The sequence below is a fragment of the Ciconia boyciana genome, chromosome 4, assembly GCF_034638445.1.
Source record: "Ciconia boyciana chromosome 4, ASM3463844v1, whole genome shotgun sequence".
NCBI classification, from domain to species: Eukaryota; Metazoa; Chordata; class Aves; order Ciconiiformes; family Ciconiidae; genus Ciconia; species Ciconia boyciana.
Window position 1 is genome coordinate 100,863,963 of NC_132937.1, and position 24,735 is coordinate 100,888,697.

The following is a 24,735-nucleotide window of genomic DNA, read 5'->3' on the forward strand; positions in this document are numbered from 1 at the left end:
ATTTGAAATACAAGGAAACAATAAAAATACCTAACAGTTTAAAAAAAAAAAAAAAAGAAAAAAAGAAAGAAATAAAAGAAAAGAAAGGGCTTCTGATGATTAGGCTATGATGGTTTGTAATTAAAATACATATTTTGTATTAATCTGTCTACTATTATTTTCCCTGGAAATTAGCTTCCTGACTTTGGCTTTTAAGATACTGCCTGTCAATGTGCAGTAATAGAGTTTCAGGGTTCTGCTTCAACATATAATTATACTACATTGAAACCCACTGATATTATCATCTTTTATGCTACTTCCAATTAGACTTGTTCCATCTTGAGGGGTCAATCCCTTATATCTCAGCATTCAGGAAAATTCAGTTAAATGTTAAAATTTGGCAATTCCCTGAGAAATGAGGTTATGTTTTAAGTACTTCACTTGAAATCTACAGTATATCTATAGTTGTTGTAAGGGAAAGATAGTTTTAAGAAGTCTCAGGGTCATAATCACACAGAACGAGTCACAATGTGGTGAACAAAAACTTAAAAAACCTCTTCCACTATATTAATTCTGTGAGTCTTATGTATGGATTTATGTTCTCAAGATGCTGCTTACTGGGAAGAGAAAGCAAGCGAAAAAAAGACTTCCTGTATTTTCTGAATTGTCACTCTTCCCTCCTCTGCTTATTTTACATGTAAGGAATTCTGTACATTTTTTAAATGTGTACTACAGCTTCAAATAAAATTTTTACAATACTTCAAATGTTAAAAGAAAAGAAGAAAAAAAATCAATAATACTTTGTCACCCGAGAGGAAATCATAGCCTTACTGAAATTTTGTCATTGTCTTCATTAGACTCACACTTTCAGTCTGGGAACGTCTCCTGTTAAATCAAGGGAAAACAAAGTCCCAAGCCATTGTGAAAGTCCGTTTAAGAGCAAAGCATTCTGCTTTACCAGTTTGTTGTCTTCTAATGGTGAGATTACAAAGTTAGGCTCTGGATTTGCTTCAGATAATGCATTTTCAGTTCTTAAGACAGATTTCTAACGTAGCTATTTTTTATGTTATTGCCTTAAAAAGAGACATAAATGACATTATAAATCACTTTGTTTCAATTTAATAAAGGGGTGTTTGTTTTAGAAATTTCTAGCATTATACTTTCAATCATGATCAATTTTATCTTTTTTATTTCTATACATAGAAATACCTAGTCTGTTGATAGTTTTGAATTATAGGTTCTGTATGTTTAATAAAACAGAAGTTGCATTATCTCAGCAAAAAAATATTTTGCACAACGTCAAGCAGTGTGAGGCAACAGCTGATGTGGCTATCTTTCCCAGCATCACTTATCGGAGAGAACCCAGTAAGACAACTCATTTCTGGTCAATGTAAACATTAATAATAGTTAACAACGTGGAAGAGAAAATGTAATTTATTTTATCTTCATTAGTAGCGTTCATCAAATTGCAGGGTATAACCATCTGATTGGATAACGATTAGAGCCATCACTAGGCTGGAGGTAGCCTTGATGTTGACCGGAGAGATGTGCGGACTTGTGTGTCACAGGACTGGGGCACACACCCCACCAGGTAATGCAAAGGGGTCCATATCCCCTCAAGCCTTGTAATAAACATGCCATCACAGTCCTTAACAATCAAATTTTGAAATCAGGTAAATTTATCTTGTCATGGTACAAAATCCAACAGTAGCATTATTAGCACATGAGACTGGATCTGAAAAGGAAGATGAGGTCATAATTTATTTCATGAATATAGGACTGTATATGTATTTTGTAAGTCTGAATCACATACTCCTCCTTTACAAGAAAATGAATCTCTCAGTAGGGGAAGAAATACCTTACGGCAGTCAAAAGAACTGTTCAAAAGTACATTATGCTAACTATTAACAGGAATAGTTCATTATACTTGAAAGGTATTTCAAATAGGATGGAAGATTAGGGACTGATTCTGTATCGATGAAATCAATGTGTAACCTACACGAAATATGTGGATGCTTAATTAATTAAGGCTATTCATAAACCAAAAATATTTGGTTTAATTTAGCAGATATAAATATTTTTAAATCGTAGTAAAAATGAAAATAAAACCAGCATGTATACAACATGGGATTGGATGCTTTGAAAAAAAATGTAAGGCACCGGATAGATAGAGAAATATAGATTTATAGATAGTAAAAGATTATAAGACATGTGGTGATGATTCTGTTTTCTGGACTTAATTTCTCTAATTTTACACTGGTGTTTTGTTTTAAACCAGTTCTATCTTGAACTTTCCAACTGAAGAAATTCCATAACTATTAAAAATAGTAGAAGATATTACCGTAATAGGAACTGTGAACTATTCATCGTGAAATACAACTACATAATTAAGATAAAAGCACTGCAATTTGCTTCTTTCCAAAATGATTTTGTGAAGATTAGAATGTGTTTTAAAAGTTGCTATAACTTTTGCCTTAAGCATGACCTTGTAATAAGGCTACACAGCCTATCCTATTTTCAGAAAAATCATCTAATCCAAAGATTAATGGATTTAGTGAGATGGACTTTGGACAAGAGCTGGGGTGATGATCTTGTTACAATGGAATAAAAGATCTATTCACTATTAAAATGAATCCCAATCAATATTCAGTACTATAATCAAAACAAATGGAAAGAATTTCCCTTTACAAAGAGTAATCAGTGGAGAACTTAAATCCATAACTGAATTAATTTCACCTAAACAACCTTTCAGAATTCACACAGTTAGGAAAGAAATTAAATGACACCAAGAGCAGATTGCTGACAACACAGTCCTGTTTAAGGCCCTTTTAAAGAGGACAGGCTTTAAAAAGTGAAAATAAAAGTTCACTGGGTAAGACAGAGTATTGTGCAAGGCTGAAGTTAACCCAGTGAGCCACTGACTTCTACTGATGCATAGTGAAACTCAATAAATTAATTAATGAATTATTTGATGTCATATTAAAGATTCTGGATTGTAATATTTATTAGAAGACCACTACAGGAGATACCATCCTTAGATGATCAGGCTGTTAACTGCTAATCTAGGTAGAATAGCAATGTTTTTTTCAGGACACATTTACATTCAGTTTTAATGTTTCAAAACAGGATAAAACCTCAGAAGTGCATTCCAAGTCTGCTTAACCCACATTTGAACTTGGATGTTGCTGCTCATTCCAAGAATAGTTAAAAGTATGCTGAAATGATGAAACAGAAAGGATGGGCATCACAGAAAATTCTTGGAATTAAAATTATATTTAATTGTATGGTATTTTCAGTTCAGTGCAATTATACCTTCCTACAACTTACCTAAAACTTACTTTACCTTTTTATGATAACCTTCCTAATTTTCTTACAGTAAAAAAATTGGCGTAAGCCAGTCAGCTCCAAATATTTCCCTTAAACCCTGAAATAGCATTGAGATCCCCAATTCAGCAACACACTTTTACCGTGTGATTAAATGTACTAAAGTTACATGCCTGAACTTTAATCCAGAAAATATATTAACTTGGTATCACCATAATTAAATACACGTTTTAGGTTAACCATCTGCTTAACAGCTTTTTGGAACTGTTGTCTTACTTAAGCCCTCAGCACAGGGGTAACTAAGTTTTTCCTTAATATTTCTTAAACTTTTATCCATTTTATAATGTGAATTCATTTAAATTGCAATGTAACATTTTAAAATCTTAGTCTATAAATAGGTCAAGATCCACACAATATTTTTAAAATACATTGTATAACAAATATATGTTTTTATCTTTACATCAAACATTTACTTCCTTGAAAGTATTTAAAGCCAATGGGAATTTTCATTCTGGTAGACTATGCAACAACCTCTGTAGTGTATAGGCACACTTTGCACTACAGCTGTAGCAGTAAAATTACTGAAGCTGTAATTCTCTTAATATTTAAATAATATATTAAAATTTAATTTTCAGCACCTGGAAGAATCTGTTTGTGTGCCAGCAAATGAGGTAGTTGGGCCTGGAGCTCCTATACATATGGGACTCAAAAACAACCTATCACAAATAATTACTAAGCTAGAGCAGCTGTACTCACCACACTACTCATTTAAAAATCAGGTCAAAGTTGCCTCAATTCTTCTTCCATTTTCAAGGATTTCTGCAAATCAATTCTATAGTCTTAATCTTTTTGCTTTTTTTATGTGTTAAAATTACTTTTATTGTTAATTATTACAAGGGAAACACCCGATAGTTTTAGCTTTCCTGATATTCCAGACATTAAATAGATGTAGGTTTTACGAGATTGTAAAAATACGCAATGTTTCTTTTCCAGTACATCTTTCAAAATTTTAGTAGGACTACGAGCAAATACTGTAATATGAAAATGCATTTACTGACATAGTACATACATGCATTACATGTGGTACTACAGCACAATTCACCTCACACACACACACACAAACTGTATATGTATGCATCTTTTTTAAAAACAAAATATGTCATCTGGCTCACAAAAAAAAATTACTTGTATTGTAGGCTTTCATTTATTTTTATGTTGGCAGTTTTCAGATGGAAAGTAAGTATTTCTTTTAAAAGCATTTTCCAAATTATGTGCTTTCAGACACACTTTGTTTTCAACTGATTTCAAGAAGTTGCTTTCTAGCAACCACTACCAACTTTATGATTATTTGTGAAGAAAATACCTATGTGCCAACTTTGTTTATCTCATAACTTTTCAGAATTTATTCAGAATAATATAATCTGAGATCACATTTTTTACCACTTACATAGAATTTATAATGTTTGCACTAAATCTGAAAATTTTAAAAAGTTCAAAAAGATTCAGCTAGAAGTCTTTCTATTCATAATTCTAAAACATTCTAACCTGCATTCCTGTACATAAAAAGACCCATAATGAAAACCATATATTTTATAATGACATACATAGAAATAAAACACATTAAACTTCAGGGGGAGAGAACCAAGCATTTATACACTATTACCTTCAATCACTTGAATGCAAGTCATTCATACCACCACTATTGCTAACAAGGCATCCAATTTACTAAACAATGAATATTGAAATTACGTTTAAAAGGTACAAATGACTGTCCAAAGAATGACACTGAAAAATATTAAGTAACAGCTCTACCTCAAGATAAGCCTCACAATTAAAGAGTTTTAATGAAGAGAGCCTTCAAAGGCTAAATCAGGAGGCATTGATTAGATTGCCTCTAACTTTGTGTTTTGACACCTTCGTCTTTCATGGCATTATATTGTCTCTGTGCATCTTACAAAGGAAGCATTTTACTAAGCCCACACATGAACAGGAGACAGCAGTGCTTATAAAAGAGACTGTCAAGGGTGTGAGCCAAAATGGGTCTCATTTGGATTTCAAGTGAAGAAAACTCCTAATGCATTTCATTACAATGTATGTGAACCTCTGAAAAGAACGATGGATTGGGATTCTCATCCCTATTAATTTATTGAAATTGATTCAGTTTTTTTCTTGTATATCAAGAGGGACCATGTGTTTCAAGCAAGGTAATAATATTATAGTACCAAATAACCAAATATGCTATGATGCAGTATACCCTTCTGCGAGATAAAGAGGATGCAATTTTCTTGATAATTGGGATTTGAGTTCAGAAATAAATCCTACAATAGCTTGGCAACAAATAAATATTCTTTGTTACTATCAGGTTTAAAGATATGATCAGGAAGCTATGCAACATAGGGATGGATTCAGTCTTTGTTACCACAGCAGGTTTTTACCATTTGAAATCCTGTGCCCCCCCGCCACACTGTCATTCAAGTATTGACTTTTTATTTCATTGAGGAATTGCATGTATGATGTAATTAGGATAACACCTATATAAGTCATATTTTATTAAAAGATAGCAGAATGGGATGGAGCAAAGTAAAAACATTTCAAAAAATTGTAATACATTCCAGATCAACTTAGCTCTAGAAAGATGCCATAGCTACCATATCACCAATTATCTTATTCATAGTAAAAAAGTTTATATAAATACTTACTTGTCTTTTTCCCCCTTTAACTTTGATAATAAAACCTATAATCTGCTATTCAAAACCTGTAAATCCTGATTTAACACAAAGAACAGGATACAAATTCCTTACTTATGCTAAATAATTTTACTAATATAACAGTATTAAAAATAAGACATATGTTCTCATTGTTTTTAACACCATTAACCTTTAGAAATGATTGATTGTGCTACACCAATAACATTCAGTGAGTTCAAAGCTCATCTATTTTTTATGGAAATCTTACAACCTGCTAGTTAAATTAAAGGTTAAATATACATAAAGTCTTAGAACAAAACACAAAGTATTCCATATGTATGTAGCTCATAAGCAGAGTACACAAACACGCACATATGTAAATGTATCTCCATTTAAAAACCCATGACCAAAAAAACCCCTCAATTGTCATGCAAAGACTTCAAAGGTAGAGTTAAGAATTTGATATCCATGGAATATTATGCAACTATGTCTATTAAGTTAGGAACTGCCTATTAAGTTAAGAACTCCACTGACATCACAATTATAAAATACAAATGTAATCGAAATCATGATCGGAGAAAAAGGCATGCTTGCTTCCACTCATCAATTCTCAACAAGCATTTTACTTGAAGTTAGAGGAAAGTCCAGGGCCTGTTTAACTTGTGTTATTACAGTTATGCAAATATGTATATGCATAACTATACCACTAATTTATTTTTCTATGTATAACATGGGGAAGCAGAAATGTATGTTCAGTATACATATATGCATTCAGTATAAATCCAATTAACATTTTGAACATCTTCAACATTTGAATAAACATGATTTATCTGTTTATATGTTGTGTGTATATGTGGCGTATACACATATTCCCGAGCAACAGAGAAATTAGGAAGAATCATACAAACCAAATTCAAATCCAGTCTTAGCAATAAAGATTGCACATTTCCACATACAACACAAACACACATGGACACACATTTATTTTATTTTTTAAGAATAATCATAATTGAATTAGAATGATGCATGTTCCATATTTTATCTTGACAGCTTCTGTATACTCAGGCAGAGCCCATTAAACGCAACCATACACCAGGTTACTTGTTGAATAATGTATTTCAAGTACTTAAAATTACTAGGGATTTGACTAAGATCTGCACATGAATACATATTTTGGACTTAATTTTCTGCACTGGCATTTCTTCAGCTGAATATACTTTAAATTCTACAATGAACTCAGTTAATATTAGGCTTTTCCAGGACATAACAAAGGTAATAACACTATCTTTATAATATAAACTTTATGACATTATGACTAAAACTGACAAGTGTAAAATTTGATCCATAAACTAAGTGATATACTTATGTTAATTTACCTTTTAAAAGATATTATGTGTTGCTCAGTTTTTGTGACAGGGCTTCCATTCATACTGAAGACATGTTGAAAAACACTATATTTTCTCTCAATAAGGAAAATCACTTTATCCACTATCATTCTCATTCTGTCTCAATAAAAAATCAATCATCAAATACTTGTTTCCAAGTTCTACTTGTTAAACTGCCAATTTATGCATACTGTTCAACTCAGCTCAAATTCTTTCAAGACTACTTGTTATTCTTTTTAATGTTTTTTATAGTATCCAACTTTTAAAAGAACAAGGGGAAAATAAAACTATATACATATTATAATGATTTTACATTTAGAAGTTTGTGATCTGATGAAGTTCAGAACCTTCATTTTTTATAAGAAAAAAACAAAACTAAATCTTTTATGTGGTTTTCAAAGTAATAAAGGTCTGATTGATCCCACTGACTAAGGCAATTGCATCGGTTGTCTAAATGGTAGTAACGTCAATGTCAGATATGTGGTTATCTTTTCATCTTGGCCTATTCTCAAATGTAAAAATCAAATGTTTGAAGGACATTTCACTGACCTGTTATGGCCTCTGCAACTCTCAAACACAATACTACTATTCCTCATATAAGTGCCACATTTTGGATAAAAAAACACTTCATCAATGATGCCTTTGCGACATCTGGCGGTCCTTATTATACATAAACTTTAGGTTTGTTTCTTTGTTGGGTGCTTTCAGTTGTTGTTGGGTACTTTTAGTATATTATTTTTATTTCACTTATTTATTTATTTGCAAACCTACCAGAATGTGAAACTTTAGTCCAAAAGGCTTTGATACCCCCTAGCGGGGGGACAAAAGCAATCTAGTCTGCAAAAACACGAGGACTACCATGAATCCATATGGAGCAAAAGGTCACAAATCTTGAGATGCAGTGACATCATGACAATAAGACACTTTTGAGACAGAAGCTGGCTCATTTTGAATATAAAAAGGACACTGATCAAATTCTCCCACACATTTAAAACTATAGAGAAAAATAAGACCTCGATATAGATGCTTAACAGAGGAGAGCTAAAGCATACCTTCAGTTTTCACAATTATAAGATGCCACTGAGAACTTGACAAGTCTGCTTCAGAAGATATAAAAGCTTTATTTTTATGTTATTATCGGATGCTGAGAAAATGTCATTAAAGAAAAAACCACTCAGTTCACAGGGTGCGCACTCCCTGTAACACCCCAGCTCTTTTAAAATTAATTCAGTTATACCAAAGCTTGTTCTACATGTTTCAGTCTTATTATTTATCATTTCAATAAACTATGAGAATAGTATTTTAAGCAACAGAAAAATTACCTTCCTTTCTTCATCCCTCTTCCTAAGCTATTTCAGTGCAGTAAGAAAAACTCATTCTAATTTCTTTATTGCATTAACTGCAGAAATATTTGACACCAACTTTGTGAAGCCATGACTTTGCTAATTCTTAGCCCAGTGGGAGGAACTAGTATGTTGTTTAAACTCTATTTTTTTCCTTATTCTAACAATTAGCATTCCTAAACAACAGATGATACAATAACCCAAAGATTAAATGTATATTACTAAATGTTTTTCTTTAAAAAAAAAAAAGAAAAAAGTCAACAGAATATTTCCTTCAGCTGAAAATGAAGCACTTCAGAATATATTCCTTGAGATATAGGGCATCACTTCTTTAAATCCTATTTTGCTGCCTCACAGTAAATATTCACTTAAATACTTTACTGATCTGACACTAGTAACACAGTATCTCGTACTGACATAGGTTTGTCCTCATATGAACAGATACGTAGCATGTGTTACTGACATTCAAGAACAATTTCTAATAAGTCATAACTGAACCAAATTGAAAAAAATAATCTCTCAAAACTGCTCTTGGGACTGACTAGATTTAATGGATAGTATAATGGTATAGTTCACTATTGTCTTATTTTACAGAATAAAAGAGTACTGCACCCTCAGAATACCTAGTAGGCCCCCATAAAAGCTATCATTCAACTTTTAATTAAAATTTCTATAGCCTGTATTTTCAGTGTACTTATATGGACAAAATACAGACCATGTACTGTGGGGCAGGCAAACAACTGTTTGCAGACCACAGCTATGCAACCACAAGACAAACAGATGGCCAAAGAAACACTGCTAATTCCAAGTAGTCTCCTTCTCAAGCCCCAGAACTGCAAACATGCAATCTAGTCTAACATGTTGAATTCCAATTATTGTATTGAATTCACAGAGACAACTAATTAGATTAAGGATATTAATAAGCTGTTTCAGGATTATGTTGTAGTATGGAATAAAAAGATTAATCATTCATTAATCCCAATGTAGGAAAATTCTGCATGTGACAGCAAAGATAGATTAAAATGAGAAAACTAAATTTGACAAAGTTAAGAAAATGTCATGAAAAGGCCATCATGAAAGGAAAGAGTTCTCTCCTAATCACTGTAAATGAGACTGTTGACATGAAAAGAAGGAAAATACATTTAGGATTGGTAGGAGCTGTAGGGTCAGCAATGTAAAATTCAGGAGTAAAATAAAAACAACTGAAAAACAAAGCAGCCATATTCAACAAACATCTATGCATACTCAGAGAAGAAAAAGGGGGACACTTCACCTCACCCCCTCCCCTGATATAAAAGATACTGCAGAATCAAAATGGAATGGTTTGTATTTTTGGGAGATGGAATACTCACTTACAAACTACAAGAATAGACTGATTATGTTGAAAAGATTAACTTACAGTGATAAAACAAATTTCATAAATGGAAAACCATTCTAGATAAAACTATATGGACAGACCTCTAGAATACACATATGTTTCTAGAGCTATCATACCACATCCAGATTTACCAAGAAGGATACTGATTACCCAAAAGAATCAGACCAAGAAGACAAAGTCAATGAGACTGCTAGTTAGAATGATTTTAGGTGTTTTCATATAAAATGGTCCAATAATATAGTGGTAAATAGTTTGGAAATACAATTTCCACACTTTCAGGGATTATTTTGTGGAAAAATTGGTTGCACAGCAAATAAAAGGAAAAGTTTTTGTTAATACAATCTCATTAAATACAAGAAGCTGAAATTAAAACAGCTGAAAACTAAGCAACGGAGATTGTACTATATGCAATTCTATATTCTGCAGGAGGAAAAAATACATCACTCTTAGTTTCAGTAGATGATACGCATTAGGTACCATCAAAAGACTGAAGGTCAGAAGACCTTAAACTGAAAACCTAAAATCATAGCAATTTATCAAGACCAGAGGGAACACACGTGAGTCTCTGAGAATTGTAAGAACAAAATAATTCTTAGAGGTACAAAGAGTAATAAGACCGATTTCTTTTGAAATAAGAAATGTTTGGGGTTTTTTTAATAGGGCTGGAAAAGCACTTGCAAAAACAATTAAAATAAATTGATGGAAGAATTAAAAGATCATGGTATAAGGAACATAGTTTCTGCAAAGGAAACTCCATCCTCACTGATCTAAGTATCGATGAAGTAAACAACAAATTAACAACATTTATACTTCTAAAATAATTAGAGCAACTCCTTTATGTTGCTGTAAAATAAACTAAAGCATGGCCTTAAGACCTCAGAATCTGTTAATTTTCTACCAGAAATGTTTACCAATAATGAAGACACTACAAAACTATGAAAGCCTCATCACACAAACCTTGTTCTAGGCCCACTACCTTTCCTGGTGGAAAAGTAATCGAGAAAAGCAGTACCCTTTGCCAGCTGACTGTCACTGAATCGTTCTTGCTCAGAAAGTTATAGCCTGAAGCTGGTTAACTCAGATCGGTCGGTATCAAACCATTCTGTTTCGGGCATGATGTTAGAGAATGATCTTTGAGCATAACTTCAAAATACCTGAATGTCATAGATCATCTTGATCTATGACAATTTTGGGATGATGTTTAGATAGACAGAGGTCAATGATCTCTTCATGACACACAGAGAACAAGTGTCCAGGGAATTGCTGCTGTATCTGTCACCTACATTTACCCCTTGAGACATTGTTAGGCTGTTTGCAGATATTGGCAAAAGTGAATAGAACTGTTCTCTGTAAGTCTAATACATCCAATTTTGGGAACGCATTTAATTTTTCAGTGTCAGATAGTAATTGTAATTACTCCTTTTCCTGGAGACGTGTCACGTTTGGAATCCCATAAAATGCCATTCTGTTATTGCTAATCTTCAAGGCACACATGGAATTTTTTAGGAGGTTATTAGAAAGAGGAGAGAGAGAGATTTGCTGTTGGCACTGGCTATTTATATTTGAAAGAAATATGATTATGTGTCTTTCACTTGTCTTTGCTTAATATGGGTTGATGCTTCAACTAATGTAGAGTAGAGTTGGGGCTGGATCTAAAAAAAGGAGCCAGGCTTTAGCCTGAGTCATATGTATGATTTATTCTGAATAGGGAGCTTCTTGTTTCTCTGAAACCACATTTGGGGGTTGTGGAAGGAGAGAGCTGGTGAACACGCTTCAGCTTCTGGCTATAATATAAAACAACTAGAAAAATGACACTTGCCGCAAGCATCAATTCACTTAATGAACAGAGTATATGCTTATCGGATGTTCTGTGATCATCATGAAAGCCCCTTGGTCTCCAGATGAGTTTAAGGTGCTGACTATGACCCAATGAAAGTAATAAATAACCTGTGCCTGGCCTACTGGAGAACTACCTTTCCCTCTGTGAATTGCAGTTGCTTCAGTGCAGCAGAGATGCTGGAGAAGAATCTCTTTTCTCAAAAAAAAAAAAAAAAAAAAAAAAAAAAGGAGTGAAGAAGTGAAGGAACATCTACCAGATTAGCTTGATTTCTGTACATGGGGCAATCACAGCGTGTGATGAACAGCATGCAAAGAGTCAACAAGGCACCAAAGATCTTTGATACCATATTACTGTATTAATGGAAAGTCAGCTAGTCAGCTCACATTTGAAATTGTGGCTTATTTCTTTTGAAACATAATGCCTGTAAGGTCACTGTCACATCTTTCTTCTCCAAATTAATGTATTTACTATTCAAATACTGTTCTTTTTTATTGCTAAAATTCTGTATCATATCAAAGTTTCTTATGCAACAACCATTCTTCCACTGAGCTATGCAAGAGAACACCCAATTGTCTATGCACTCACTTTGAGACTAGTAAGTACATTAAATGCTATTTCTATAGCATGATCTGACTGTCACTCCATATGAAACAATAAATAATGTGATGTTGAAAATACGAGAGAAATGAAAGATAAATTTACTTTTTAAGAGGAGCTACTACTTAACATTTTTAAAGATTTCTTTTGTACTTGAAAGACAATAAGAAAGCCTTTGATTTTCTATATACCATTTACAGAGGTTTAACTATATATCACATAAATGCTTTCAGTTTTTATCCAAATGTGCTGTTAAATTACCCATGTAATTATCCCAAGAGAAATCATTATACTTTTTTATTGTTAATTTCATTAACACTTTAGTGGGAAGAGTTTGGTTGTATTTAAATTCAGCTGTCACAGTCTTTATTAGTACAATTAAAGGGATCATTTCTGTATTATTCTAGAGGGTGGTTTTTTTGCGGGGGTGTTTAATTACTGAGTTAAAGCAACAACAGAAAGTTAATGGGCAAAAATATAGGCAATAATCTATGGTCAAACTTGAAACAAAATACAGTTCTCCCTGATCCCAATAGTAAAATCTGTTTTAAAATACACTGCCATTAAAATGAAATTACAACGGTTCTTTCTAAAATGGGTGACATGACATGACAGCTGTATATACTTTAACAAGCCCTCCAATAACAAGCAGTAGCACTACATTGAGTAATCAGATAAAATCTGTTACAGATATATCTTAAAGACAGGTATATTCAAATATCTGCTTACTGAGCCTCGTAAAGGCAAAGCAGATATCACTTTTGATATACCACTATTATAATACCTTATTACTTCATCAATAAATGCAGCACCATTACTTCCTTGCTTTTTGTGTGCATTACAGTGTTGCTGAGCCAGCAGGCATTATACTTATATACAGTTCCATTGATTTAAATTGAGTAAGACCAAAATAACTTTGCAACTGGCAATCCAGGCATAAAAAAGTGGAGAATATGGATTGCAAATTAAAATTAGTTTTGAACTTCATATCTAGAAATTAAGACGGATGTGCTAAAGAGGGAAACAGAAGACCAGACTACTTCTATAAAGAAATTCCTCGTCCCACATGAAGGTGGGACACTGCTCTCATGTGCTTCAGATTTTAAAGAAGAATTTTTATTATCCTGACCATCCATATTCGGAAAAATATGAGAATTAGTGAGAACAAGGAATTAGCAAATACAAAAATCCAAGCAAATTCATATTCATTGCTCTTTGACAGAGTAAAATTAATTTTTATCTACAGGGAGTATATCAATTTAACGATAATCTGGGGGAAAAAAATTAATGGGGAGCTATAAGACCGCTGACTAGACTCTCCTTCATTCCAGGGGATCCACAGAGTTTAAGGAAGAATGATGTGGAAAAATTGTATGGAGATTTCATTCTTTGGCTTCTTATTATGGGTTTTTCCCATCAGTGCCGGTGAAAAATCCAGTGCAGGTTGATTAAATAATAAAACCTTCTAAATCATTTCACTTTAAACATTTTATGACTTTCTGTCTACATTGCAGCACTACAACATAACTGAATCTTTGTTCCAGATAATTTTTGTCCTAGAAGAAAGGACTGGAAAATCATGAAGAAAATGACCATTCATGTATATGCAGAAAATCCCTCTATTAAATTTTTCTGTTAAAGCTTTTGCACACATTTTATGTGTACAAAAATTTATAATATTAAAACTGTTTACACTTATCATTGCAATCAAAACTGTGTGCCCATTTAAATGAACTTGTTATTGTATTACAATGAGCAAAGGATGAAAACAGTATCAGGTTTTTCTTTGTTTTCTAAACTGAGTAGTATTCCTTGGCAAACAAACAAATGTTTTCATTTTTTTTTTTTCAAATCAATAACGAAAACATTCCAAGCTTGTGTTTTTCAACTAAAATGGAAAGACAAAAGTTTAAGAATGTTCATAGATGTGTTGGATGTGACTTTCACAGTCTGTTGGCAGTTTGCAGGAAAGCCATCACACCTGTGACTTGGTTGTTGATTAATGAGTCTTTCAATTCTTCGCTACCATCTGAAGAAAGGCCGTGGCCTTTCTAAGCTTCACTGGTTTATTCGCCTTCAACTGTAGTCCTACCAAGGTATCTTCCATAAAGAAAATCACACCTGGTTAAGGCTAATGAAAACCTCAATATGTCATTTTCTAGACAAGTCAAAAAGCATGTAAAACTAGACAAAAGATGTATTCAAGCAACATGAATGCAGTTTTGTCATAACCTGTCAATCTAAAGACTAACATAAAAAAGCTTTCTTCAATGACATTTTCCAGTGTCAACTATTAGAATGACAATTCTGAATTCCCTCTTTGCTACATGATGCAGGATGCATAATGGTTTCCCACTCTTCACAAAGACTAAATTTTGTTGTTATACCCTGGAAAGAAGTTTACAGGGGAAAAAAGCAACAAACACACACTTTTTCTGGGCCATATTATCAGTCAGCATCAGGAACCCCCAAATGACAGTGTCTATGCAGTTTTAAACTGACTACTTACATCACAGAACCTATTAAGAGCACGTGTGACACTGCCCAACTCTGCTGTATCTTCAAAACTGTATCATGATTGCAAAACTTTCAAGGGCATTTTGACTTTGACAATTGGGCCTGGGAAAGAGGCAGTAAGATCTTTGGGACTTATCATCCTTTCTTAATCAATTAGCTGTTGAATCACGGTGAGCCAGGTAGGACAGAGGAATTTCATCCAGGAAAGCCACGGGAGAAAGCCAATAACCTGTGGGAAAGCTGTAGCTCTGAGAGAAAGAGGATATAGCTACAAAGGTCTGTAAACTGCACAGTAGCAGCCACCAGCCCTTACTACTTGCTTTGTGGTAGCAATAGCAAGTGTTTCAAGATCAAGAGAAAGCATATATTTGTTCTCCATCTCCTTTGGAGGAAAACTAATGGGCCTACCACGTCCTAAGAAAACTGCGAGGTAATTCCAGTTAGCTAAGCAATTAATTATAAAGCTAAGCCACCTCCCGTTTGTTGCCACCCAGGACTGCACATCAACAGTTCCTACAGATCAAACACTATATGGTAGCTTTTGTATCTTAAAATTTAGTCAAAAGAGCTAGGTTCTACTCTTGGCTTTGCTACAGACTATTTTTGCAATATAGAAGAAACCTTAAAGGTGACTGCAGGACCACATTTTCCATCTGATTGACTTTGATATTAATACTTCCCCCCTCTACCTTACAGGGGATTTGCATGTCTCAACTCATCACAGCTTGCAAAGAAATTGAGATCCCTGTATGGAAATTGAATTACTCTGCATTACTAGCATTTTGCTGAAAATCCCTTATCTAAAAGGAGAAGTAAGAAACAACGGGTTGGTGGGCAAAACAGACTTTTAGCTTGTTGGCTTGTGTCTTGTAGCCTCTTCTTTTGTAGGTGTAGCAAGAAAGCCTATAGATGAGATGAGCAGCTAACCCAGCGTGTACAGTTAGGGCAGTCAGTACTCTGCATGCATTAATACACATTTAGAGCTTTTGTACACACTTATGATCACTATATATCTATTAAGAATGAAAACTTGGATCAGAAAGGCTCAAAAAGAGGAAGAAGAAAAGAACAGATAAGAAGACAAACATTATTATCTCCACTTAAGAATCCTTAGTGAGCAACAGGATGCGAGACAGAGTTGAAAGGAAAGCAAATTATTTGCAGATGAGAGGAAGTATCTATTTTTAAGGAAAGTCAGCCAGGTCATGGGATGCCAATCACCAGGTTAATTAGATAGTGACATAAAATGTCAAAGTGGCACACTTCCAAATAATGATTTGTGGTCGTATTATACAAAAATATCTAGTTATGAAGAAAAGATATATACTTTTAAAGAAACCAATGAAAGTGAATCCTAACAATAAATGCATATATGCATTATTAACACTAATATATTGCATTTACTTAGCATTTTTCCATCAAAACATATCAAAGGACATAAATATGTGGACAAATGTTACCTAATTTTAAATTGGGAAACCAAGATACAGTGAGACTTTATTAGAAGAATGGGGTTTAGCTCACAGGCCTATGCTGTAGCCAACAAGCTGTGCTTAATACACTTTTGAATGCAAAACATGTATTGCCAATACTTTTTTTTTTTTTACTTTTTTCTAGAGGCTGGGTTTGAGCAACAGAAATAGCAAATTAGAATGAAACCTTATTTAAGCAATTTTATAGTTGTTCCTTCAAAGAGAGCTGATAAGTACATACTTCCATATCCTATGTAGGCAAAGGCCTCATCATAAAGGCCTTCCAAGTATTAAAAAGGAGCTCACATTAACTAAGGTTAACTGGGATATGGCAGTCTCTTACTTTTTAGCATCTTTTGTTGGAGAATGTTGTCGGAGAATATTGTTTTATTCATAGGATTCATCAACACGTCTGCAGGAGAGAGAGACTGCTAACAACCAGAAAAGTCTAAAGCGTACTGCATATGGGAAGTCTCACCTTTAGCCTCACTTACTTGTGAAATTCATGCCACAACTATATACATAATAGTGGCTGGAGTGGCATTCAAACCATATGTAATACAAGGTACCATCTTCCCTCTTGCTTACTGATCTACATTCTGCCACCAATGCTTTAAAACTGCTCGGCAGGGAACTAAGCCTACTTCTGACAGATCCTTTAAGGTCAGAGTACAGTTTCATTAGCTATGTCAGAAGAGGATAAGCAGATTAAGGGTAATCCTTATGTTGACGGATGTGACATACACCTTGTTATTGACCAACTCATTTATGGAAAAGGGTCCTTGTTTATCCAGAAAGGTCAAAATCAGATTTTCTTCAAAATCCCAGTGGCTTTTTTTTGGTGCATCCAGCACTAGGGTCTAAACCTGACTCTGTGATCAACCAAGAGATGTGCAATAATGGATTAATACCTTCCACCTGCTTCTTTTGATACAGGAACGATGGGATACTGTCTTTCATAGCCACCCATGCATTTGAGAGAGCCTGTTCTCACACGCATTATAAGGGCATCCATTATAATCTCACCAAGCAGGTGGTGATTACTGCAGTATTAATGGCATCCCAGTTCTTCACCAACACATCATTAATAGTTGACTTTCATCCGTAACATCAATATGGATTTCCAATATCCAGCAATTTGGATACAAAAGGTCTAGGAGCATCTGCAGTTTAGAAGAAGGACTGACTAACACATCCAAAAGTACACTAGACGTAACACTGGCATCCTCTGCCATGCAGATATGGTCTCTGTCTTGGCATTGTGACAGTAACTGCTCTTCCACCATTTGTTTCTTCTATGAAGAAAATTGTTACAGAACTTCCTACCTTCTCATATCCTTGGTATTTTCAGTCATTTCTCAGATTCGGGCTTTTGTAGAGTTGCATAAAAAACTCTTTCACAGACAACAAAGCACATGCAGTTTGCTGACATTCTTTCAATTTCAAAACTACATAATACATTTTTCCATGTGTTGATAAACTGGATTTTAAAAGAGCATTTTCTGGATATCTAGATAATCAACAACACAATGAATATAAACATTTTCTATAAATAGTTCACCATATGGCTACCATTCTCAACAGATGGTGTCTGTGTATCCACTAGAATATACAAGAGCTATGCAGATTTTGCCCTGCAATCATTCAAAATTCTAAACAAGAATTTTGGACTTAATTTCAGTTTTATTAAGCTTAATCAATGGCAAAACATAAAATTTTATCACCTAACTCTAGTATGGGGAACAAATGCCACAACTATATGAACAAATTTATTTGCAAAGGGCAAGTAGTCAGTCCTCACCCAATACAGTCAAAAGGATTTCAAAAAAGGAGACACTAGGTACAAGATCAGCTTTCGCAGCATAAAGAGATCTTCTTAATCCTAGGGCAGCACCCTGCTGCCAAGGATAGTCTTTACCTTCCTAAAAAGCAGTTTCACTTGCAAATAGCCCAGTAGTTTGTAAGACAGAATGCAGTCTGGACTATGTTAAGAAAAATTCTGGAATCCAAAGAATGTGAGAGTTTGTCTATATTTTGCATCAAATGTTACTAGAAAGCCTACATATTTTATCCAGTTTTAGTAGAAAACAAATTTATTATTTTTTTATAGTTTTCTTAAAGCCAATACATAAACAATTCCAGGTTTTCTACTCTGCTTTGAGAAGCTGCTGGGCAGTTGAGAATATTTATCAAAGGAACACATGACTGGAAATAAACCACTTGGTCTATCCTGTTTCAACTTAAAACTGCTTAAGCTCATATCACTGTGCGCTTTCTGAAAAATTCTCTTGAGCTACACTGGCTTATCTCTTGGAAATCATCTTCTAATTTCCAGTCCAGACCTTTTTCATGGCAGTTCTTATCCACTTGAACAAATATTGGTTTTCACTTGTATAATTTTTCTAACTTGGTACTGTTTCTCACCAGATACATTTATGGTAAAGCAACATGTTCCCTTCCCCTCTCAGTTATTAAGTTGTTGTGCTTCCTATTCTTAAGATCTTGTACCTGACTGTTATTGGCTTTGCCAGTCATGAGTTCTCTGTCTGTTCCTGTAGCTCCCAGAATGCTCCTGCTCGCATGCACCCTCCGCCATCGTTCCAACCAAATCTTTTTGCCCTGCACTGGCACCAGTGCTCCGTGAAACTTCCCTAAGCACAGAGGGAGGAATCCCGGCCGCTCCTCCTCAGAACAGCAAATTACTGCAATATTGGAGAATGGCTTCAGCTGTTACAAAAATGTCTTGGTTGTTTCTCCTAATTATATGAGTGGAATGTAGTTATTCTCTATAGTAATGTATTCAATGCACCTGAAAGTCCTGTAGAACTGCAGAAGGAAGGTCACATCTCAAACTCCAGCAAAATATTAATATCTTATAACTATGTACAAGTTGCTGAGATACTTCTCTGAAAATAAATGATCAGAAAGTATTTGACTTACATATCAGTATAAAGGAGAGTACATAAACAAACAGGGTAATGTATAGTACTGTGCTTTGGGTTCGTGCCTCAGTGTTGACAACACACCAGGTTTTTGGCTACTGCTGAGCAGTGCTTGCACAGTGCCAAGGCCTTTTCTTTTTCCCACTCTGCCCCCCCAGCAATTGGGCTGGGGGTGCACAAGAAGCTGGGAGGGAACACAGCCGGGACAGCTGATCCCAACTGACCAAAGGGATAGTCCACGCCATAGAAACGTCGTGCTCAGCAATAAAAGCTGGGGAAAGGAGGAGGAAGGGGGCAAGTTGGGGGTTATGGCATTTGCCTTGCCAAATAACCACTACACGCGATGGAGCCCTGCTTTCCAGGAAGCAGCTGGACATCTGCCTGCCGACGGGAAGTAGTGAATGAATTCCTTATTTTGCTTTGCTTACGTGTGTTGCTTGGCTTCACTTTCTAAACTGTCTTTATCTCAACCCATGAGTTTTCTCACCTTTGCTCTTCCAGTTCTCTCCCCCATCCCATTGCTGGGGGAGTGACTGACCAGCTATACGGACACTTAGCTGCTGGCCAGGGTCAACTCACCACAGTCACTAAAGTATTTTCAAATGTGATAATATGCACAGAGATGGTGGCCAGACAGTTAAAAAGAAGATATCATAGTTGATAGAATAAACTGCAGAAACAGTTTCAATATGCTGATTTAGCCAGACAATAACAATTTTTCCTTTATGAGCAGGAGAGTGATTAAAAGTTGAGATACACGCAAATTAAACAATAATTAAAAGCACGTGGTCTTCTTGTCTTAATATATGTATTAGAGGTAAGCAACTCCCATTTGGTACTGAAATATCTAAGGATATACAAGTGAGTGCCAAGATTCAAAAAAGCAGCATGTATCTGTGTAAGTATGCAGGACATTTTTTAAAACTTGGGTAAATCAAGTACTATAAATTAGCTGAATGTTAATGGGCTTATTATTAAAAGATATTATTTCAAGTATAATTGAAAAGTATGTTTTAACTTTTATGCTTGAAGCTCAAACTATTTGTAAAAAAAAAAGAATCAGAAGTAAAACGAGAAAGGAAAGGAATCCATCTATATATCCCTTTTCTTCCTGTAAGGAAAAAGTTCTTTGCAGTTTCTAAAGGTATGAACTGTAAATAGGGATGAACATTGTTTTCTGTGTCACTGCTTAGCTTGAATAGGCTTTTTCTGATAGCGTTCTATATTTGAAAACCTGGAAATAAAATAATATTATTAACCATCCACATCTTTCATTTGAAAAATTTCCTAAACCCTTTTACTTTGAGGATTGTAGGAATGCGTGGATTAGATTCACGTGCTCACATGGAGCCAACAATGAGTAGTACACAACAATTCATTCCCTTTTTAACCAGTCCTAAACGCCTTTTACTTTCCCCTAACCACCAACCAATTAATTTGCCTACCACTTGCTGGCTCTGGGACAATGCTCCCATAACCCCCTCCCACCTAACTCAGTCATTAACTAGGTTAGGGGAGCATTTCCCTTGTAAATGAGTCCCCTAAGCATTTTTACTTTTTTTCCACCAAAGAGAGAGCAGAGCATACTTATTTTACTTCGTATGCAACAGACAGTATTTCTCTTTAAAAACAAGAAAAAGAAAATAGACCCCAATATCACTGTGAACAGGTAAAAATATTTTTGCCTGCACAGAAGTAACTGATAAGGGAAAGCTTTAGCACATGTTAAAGAAAGGAGTAATTAAAATATTATGGCACTCCACTTTTAAACTGATGGTTCTGACTCTTTTCAAGTAGTGCCCTTAGTTTTGTTTAACTCATCTCAGGAGGCAAATAGTAGAAACAGAATGGATCCATCATAAACAGGAGGTCAAAATAATCACACACCCATTCAGCTTGAACCTTAACTCCTGAGCACAAGTAAGGCTGAGACTTAGGCAGTTTTAGGAAGGAGCGTGAATAATCACCTAAAGATAGGGCTCACTTGAGTCATTGCAAAGCTTACTTGAGGAGCCATGAACCAGGTAGAACTGGCCTAGGCAGCTGGAAAACATGAGCAGACATACTCTAGCTATGCTAAAAATTAAGTCACATAAAGACAAGCTGTGTTGGAGATGCTGGTTGCTGTGGCAGATACTGGATTAACAATTCTATGTAATGATCACAATGGGTTTAAATGATCTGTTGGTCTGTAAAGTACAGAAGAGTGGTTTAAATAATAAATCCATGAGCTAATCATTAATGGCTTGCATAATGTCACTTCTAGATGAGAATTTCCATATCATGTAGAAGGGCAATGAATGGAGACATTTTCAAATTAGGAAGGATGACAACAATTAGGGCACTTATTAAATAAAAAAAGGATGCAACAATAGATGGTATGACAAAGGCGTGAAATACAGAGAAGGACAGAGAAGGCATATATGTGACTTCTTTCTAAACTCTATAAAGAGATCAAAAGAAAAATGAAATGTGTTTCAAGATATCAGAGAAGATGAAATGTCCACAGAAAATGTTCCCTCTGCAAATCACAGCAGTCCTCTCTGCTCCCTTTGGCTCATATTGATGACATCAACATGAAGGGAAGTTCAAGAACCAGCTTGAGTCTAAGACTTTTTATTAGAATCCCTTTTAAAAGGGCAAACGACTTCATTTTTAATGAAGGACAAGTGTTAGCAATCAGCAGGAGAACTATCAAAGAAAAAAAAATTAGTGCTTAATTGTCTCTGCTATTTAACATAAAAATGACACTACTAGTACAGACCAAAAAGTCCATGAAGTCCCATATTCTGTCTGGTACTGGGTAACAGAGGACATAAGAGGAGAACTGAATGGCACATTTTCGCCAGCATCATTTTTTGTGCAATTGCATTAAAATTTTGGAAAATATCACTTTGGGTGGGGACAGAATTAATCACAGAAAATTAAGAAAGAAGACTAGAGGAGACTGTACAAATATTTTATATATGAAATGAAGGAAGAATTAAATATTTAAGACTAACTGCTAGAGATAAATTGAGAAAATGGCTTTTACCATAAAAACATTTTTGACATGCAAATTCACATACTTTTGAAATTGTCACTCTACTTTCTAAATAGAGAAACATTTCAGTTAAAAAGATGAATGATATGACCATATTAGATATCATCAGGAGAATTCAGAATTAAGAAGGGAATCTTAAACTTCTTAGTTTGCAACTTGTAAGTTTTCCAGTTTTCACAAGGATATAAGTGGCAAATATTTTAGAAAAATACCCATTTTTTCCACCTACAATTTTCTGAATTTAACAAATTGCTACTTCTGAATTTAACAAGTATCAATTCTGCATTGAATGTATCTGCTTATCAATTAAGCAGTTAAATTTTACAAGTAAAAAATTGTTAAAATATTAAAATAACTTCCATTGGTTAAAAACTATTCAGGAAACACTTTCTATTTCTAACTACATTTGTCACGCCCCCAACTGAATTTAAAAGTCATTGCAACTTGAATAAACATCCCCCAGGTTCTGTGCTATACAGCTGAAACCTCCCTGAGCAATATAGCTTTGCAAAAGTTACTAATTTCTTTGTAAAGCACTGTATAAGGGCAATATCAACATATATCCAGGTCTTAGACAGAAAGAACATATTAGGTTCCTCAAAACAGGAATTGAAACCCATCTTTGTATGGATCAAATAGACAATAAGTATCTCCATTTTAAAATTGCATATTTAAAAATACATGTATAATTTATTTTATAAGTTTCACCAGTAAAATCTTTGTGTATTGACTATTATAAAGTAAAAAAGACAACAGGGAAGTGCAATTATTTGCCAAAATCCCATTACCTGTGTGCCAGCAGCACCCTGAAGGTCATCTGATTCAGTCCCAAATAACTTGGCAGCAAGCTTGACCAATCCCAGTTCCATTCAGTAATGGTTGACTGTTGATACATGGCAAGAAGCTATTGTTAGTTATTAATCAGTGTTAATATGATCAGTAAATTAAAGCTCCAGCTGTGATATACTAACCAAGAAGGAGGGGGGTCTAGAACAAGGACTTAGACAGATGATATCAATCATGTCCACAGAAGAAGGTTTTTATTCCAATAAGACAGCAATTAATTTATAAATCCATTTGGGGATGTAGCCATTATTTATAAAAAGATAAATCAATTTTTTGAACCGTTATTCTTCCAACTGTTAATGGCATTCTGCCCAACCACTTTGTCTGAGAGCTTGACTCTTTGTTTGAAAAGCAAAATAATTGGCAACTTTTTATGTAACAGCAATTTACATTTTCTGCTGTCAGCAAAAAGTTTGTCATTAAAAACTTGGTGTAGCTGGAATTCAAGATGTAACCTGTATCATAATTAGAGTGATGGTTTACTTGTCTATTGTTTTGTAAGGCACTCCAGTCACCAGATGGTTATTATAAACAGCAGTAAGTCTAGACAATATGAACAAATATAACTACATATTGCTTATTTAATAAATAAAAGCAATCTACAATAATGGTGGGCAGACAAAAGACCACACACAACATTCTTATGTTTACAAAACAGTAACTCCTGTTGCATAGTATTAATTTTCACTGTCAGTAATGGTCAAATAGTGACTACAATTCAACATTCTTGGGAAGAAATAATTTAAAAATTATTGTTGTAACACTAAAATAGCATTGAGTCGTTTAAAAAAAATTAAGCAAGTCAAAACAATGGAAATAATAGTAAATAAGAAGAGTAAAGTATATCTTGCAGTGCATCTTTTTCTTCTTACAGACAGCACTTGGTTCTTCTGGGAAAGCAGAATCAGTGCAATCCCTCCCCTTCCTTCCATCTTTATTTCATTCCCTTCCTTCTTCTAATTTAATTTTCTCCCTAACACTCATCTTTGGCATGCACTTAAAAGTAATGCAGAACAATAAAGGTGAAATACAGAGTAAGAAAGGGAGACAAGTAGCTAAAGAAAGAATAATATACTGTGAAAGTGGAAAGTGAATGTAGAAGTAATAGTGAACATCTGATAAGAAATAAGGGAAAAAAAAGAGAGTCAACTGAGAGAACAGTGGGAGTAGAATCACACAGGGGAGAAAACATGCAACTGTTCTATACTTTACACTGAATTAAAAATAGATAAATAAATATGGAGGAAGTATTTGTAAAATCAAGAGAGATAAAAAGGAGAAGCTAAACAGCCAGTAGCAACAGTCATAAAAACAAATAGGAAAATTAATAAGTATACCAGGTAAAAATTCAGTCCACCAGAATGATCAGTTCTGTGAAAAAA

At 34.3% G+C, this 24,735-nt stretch overlaps 1 protein-coding gene across 11 annotated transcripts in view; it reads right to left on the reverse strand.

Moving 5' to 3' along the window:
- Nucleotides 1–24,735, reverse strand: part of KIAA0825 (KIAA0825 ortholog) — a 252,235-nt gene that overhangs the window by 92,021 nt on the left and 135,479 nt on the right. For 10 of the 11 annotated variants that reach the window (XM_072860780.1, XM_072860782.1, XM_072860772.1 and 7 more), the window contains one exon: nt 23,296–23,390. In XM_072860780.1, the coding sequence (XP_072716881.1) occupies nt 23,296–23,390 (95 nt within the window). Of the gene's footprint in view, nt 1–1,510; nt 1,715–23,295; nt 23,391–24,735 lie in introns of those variants that run through there. The other variant, XM_072860779.1, reaches the window with a different exon arrangement.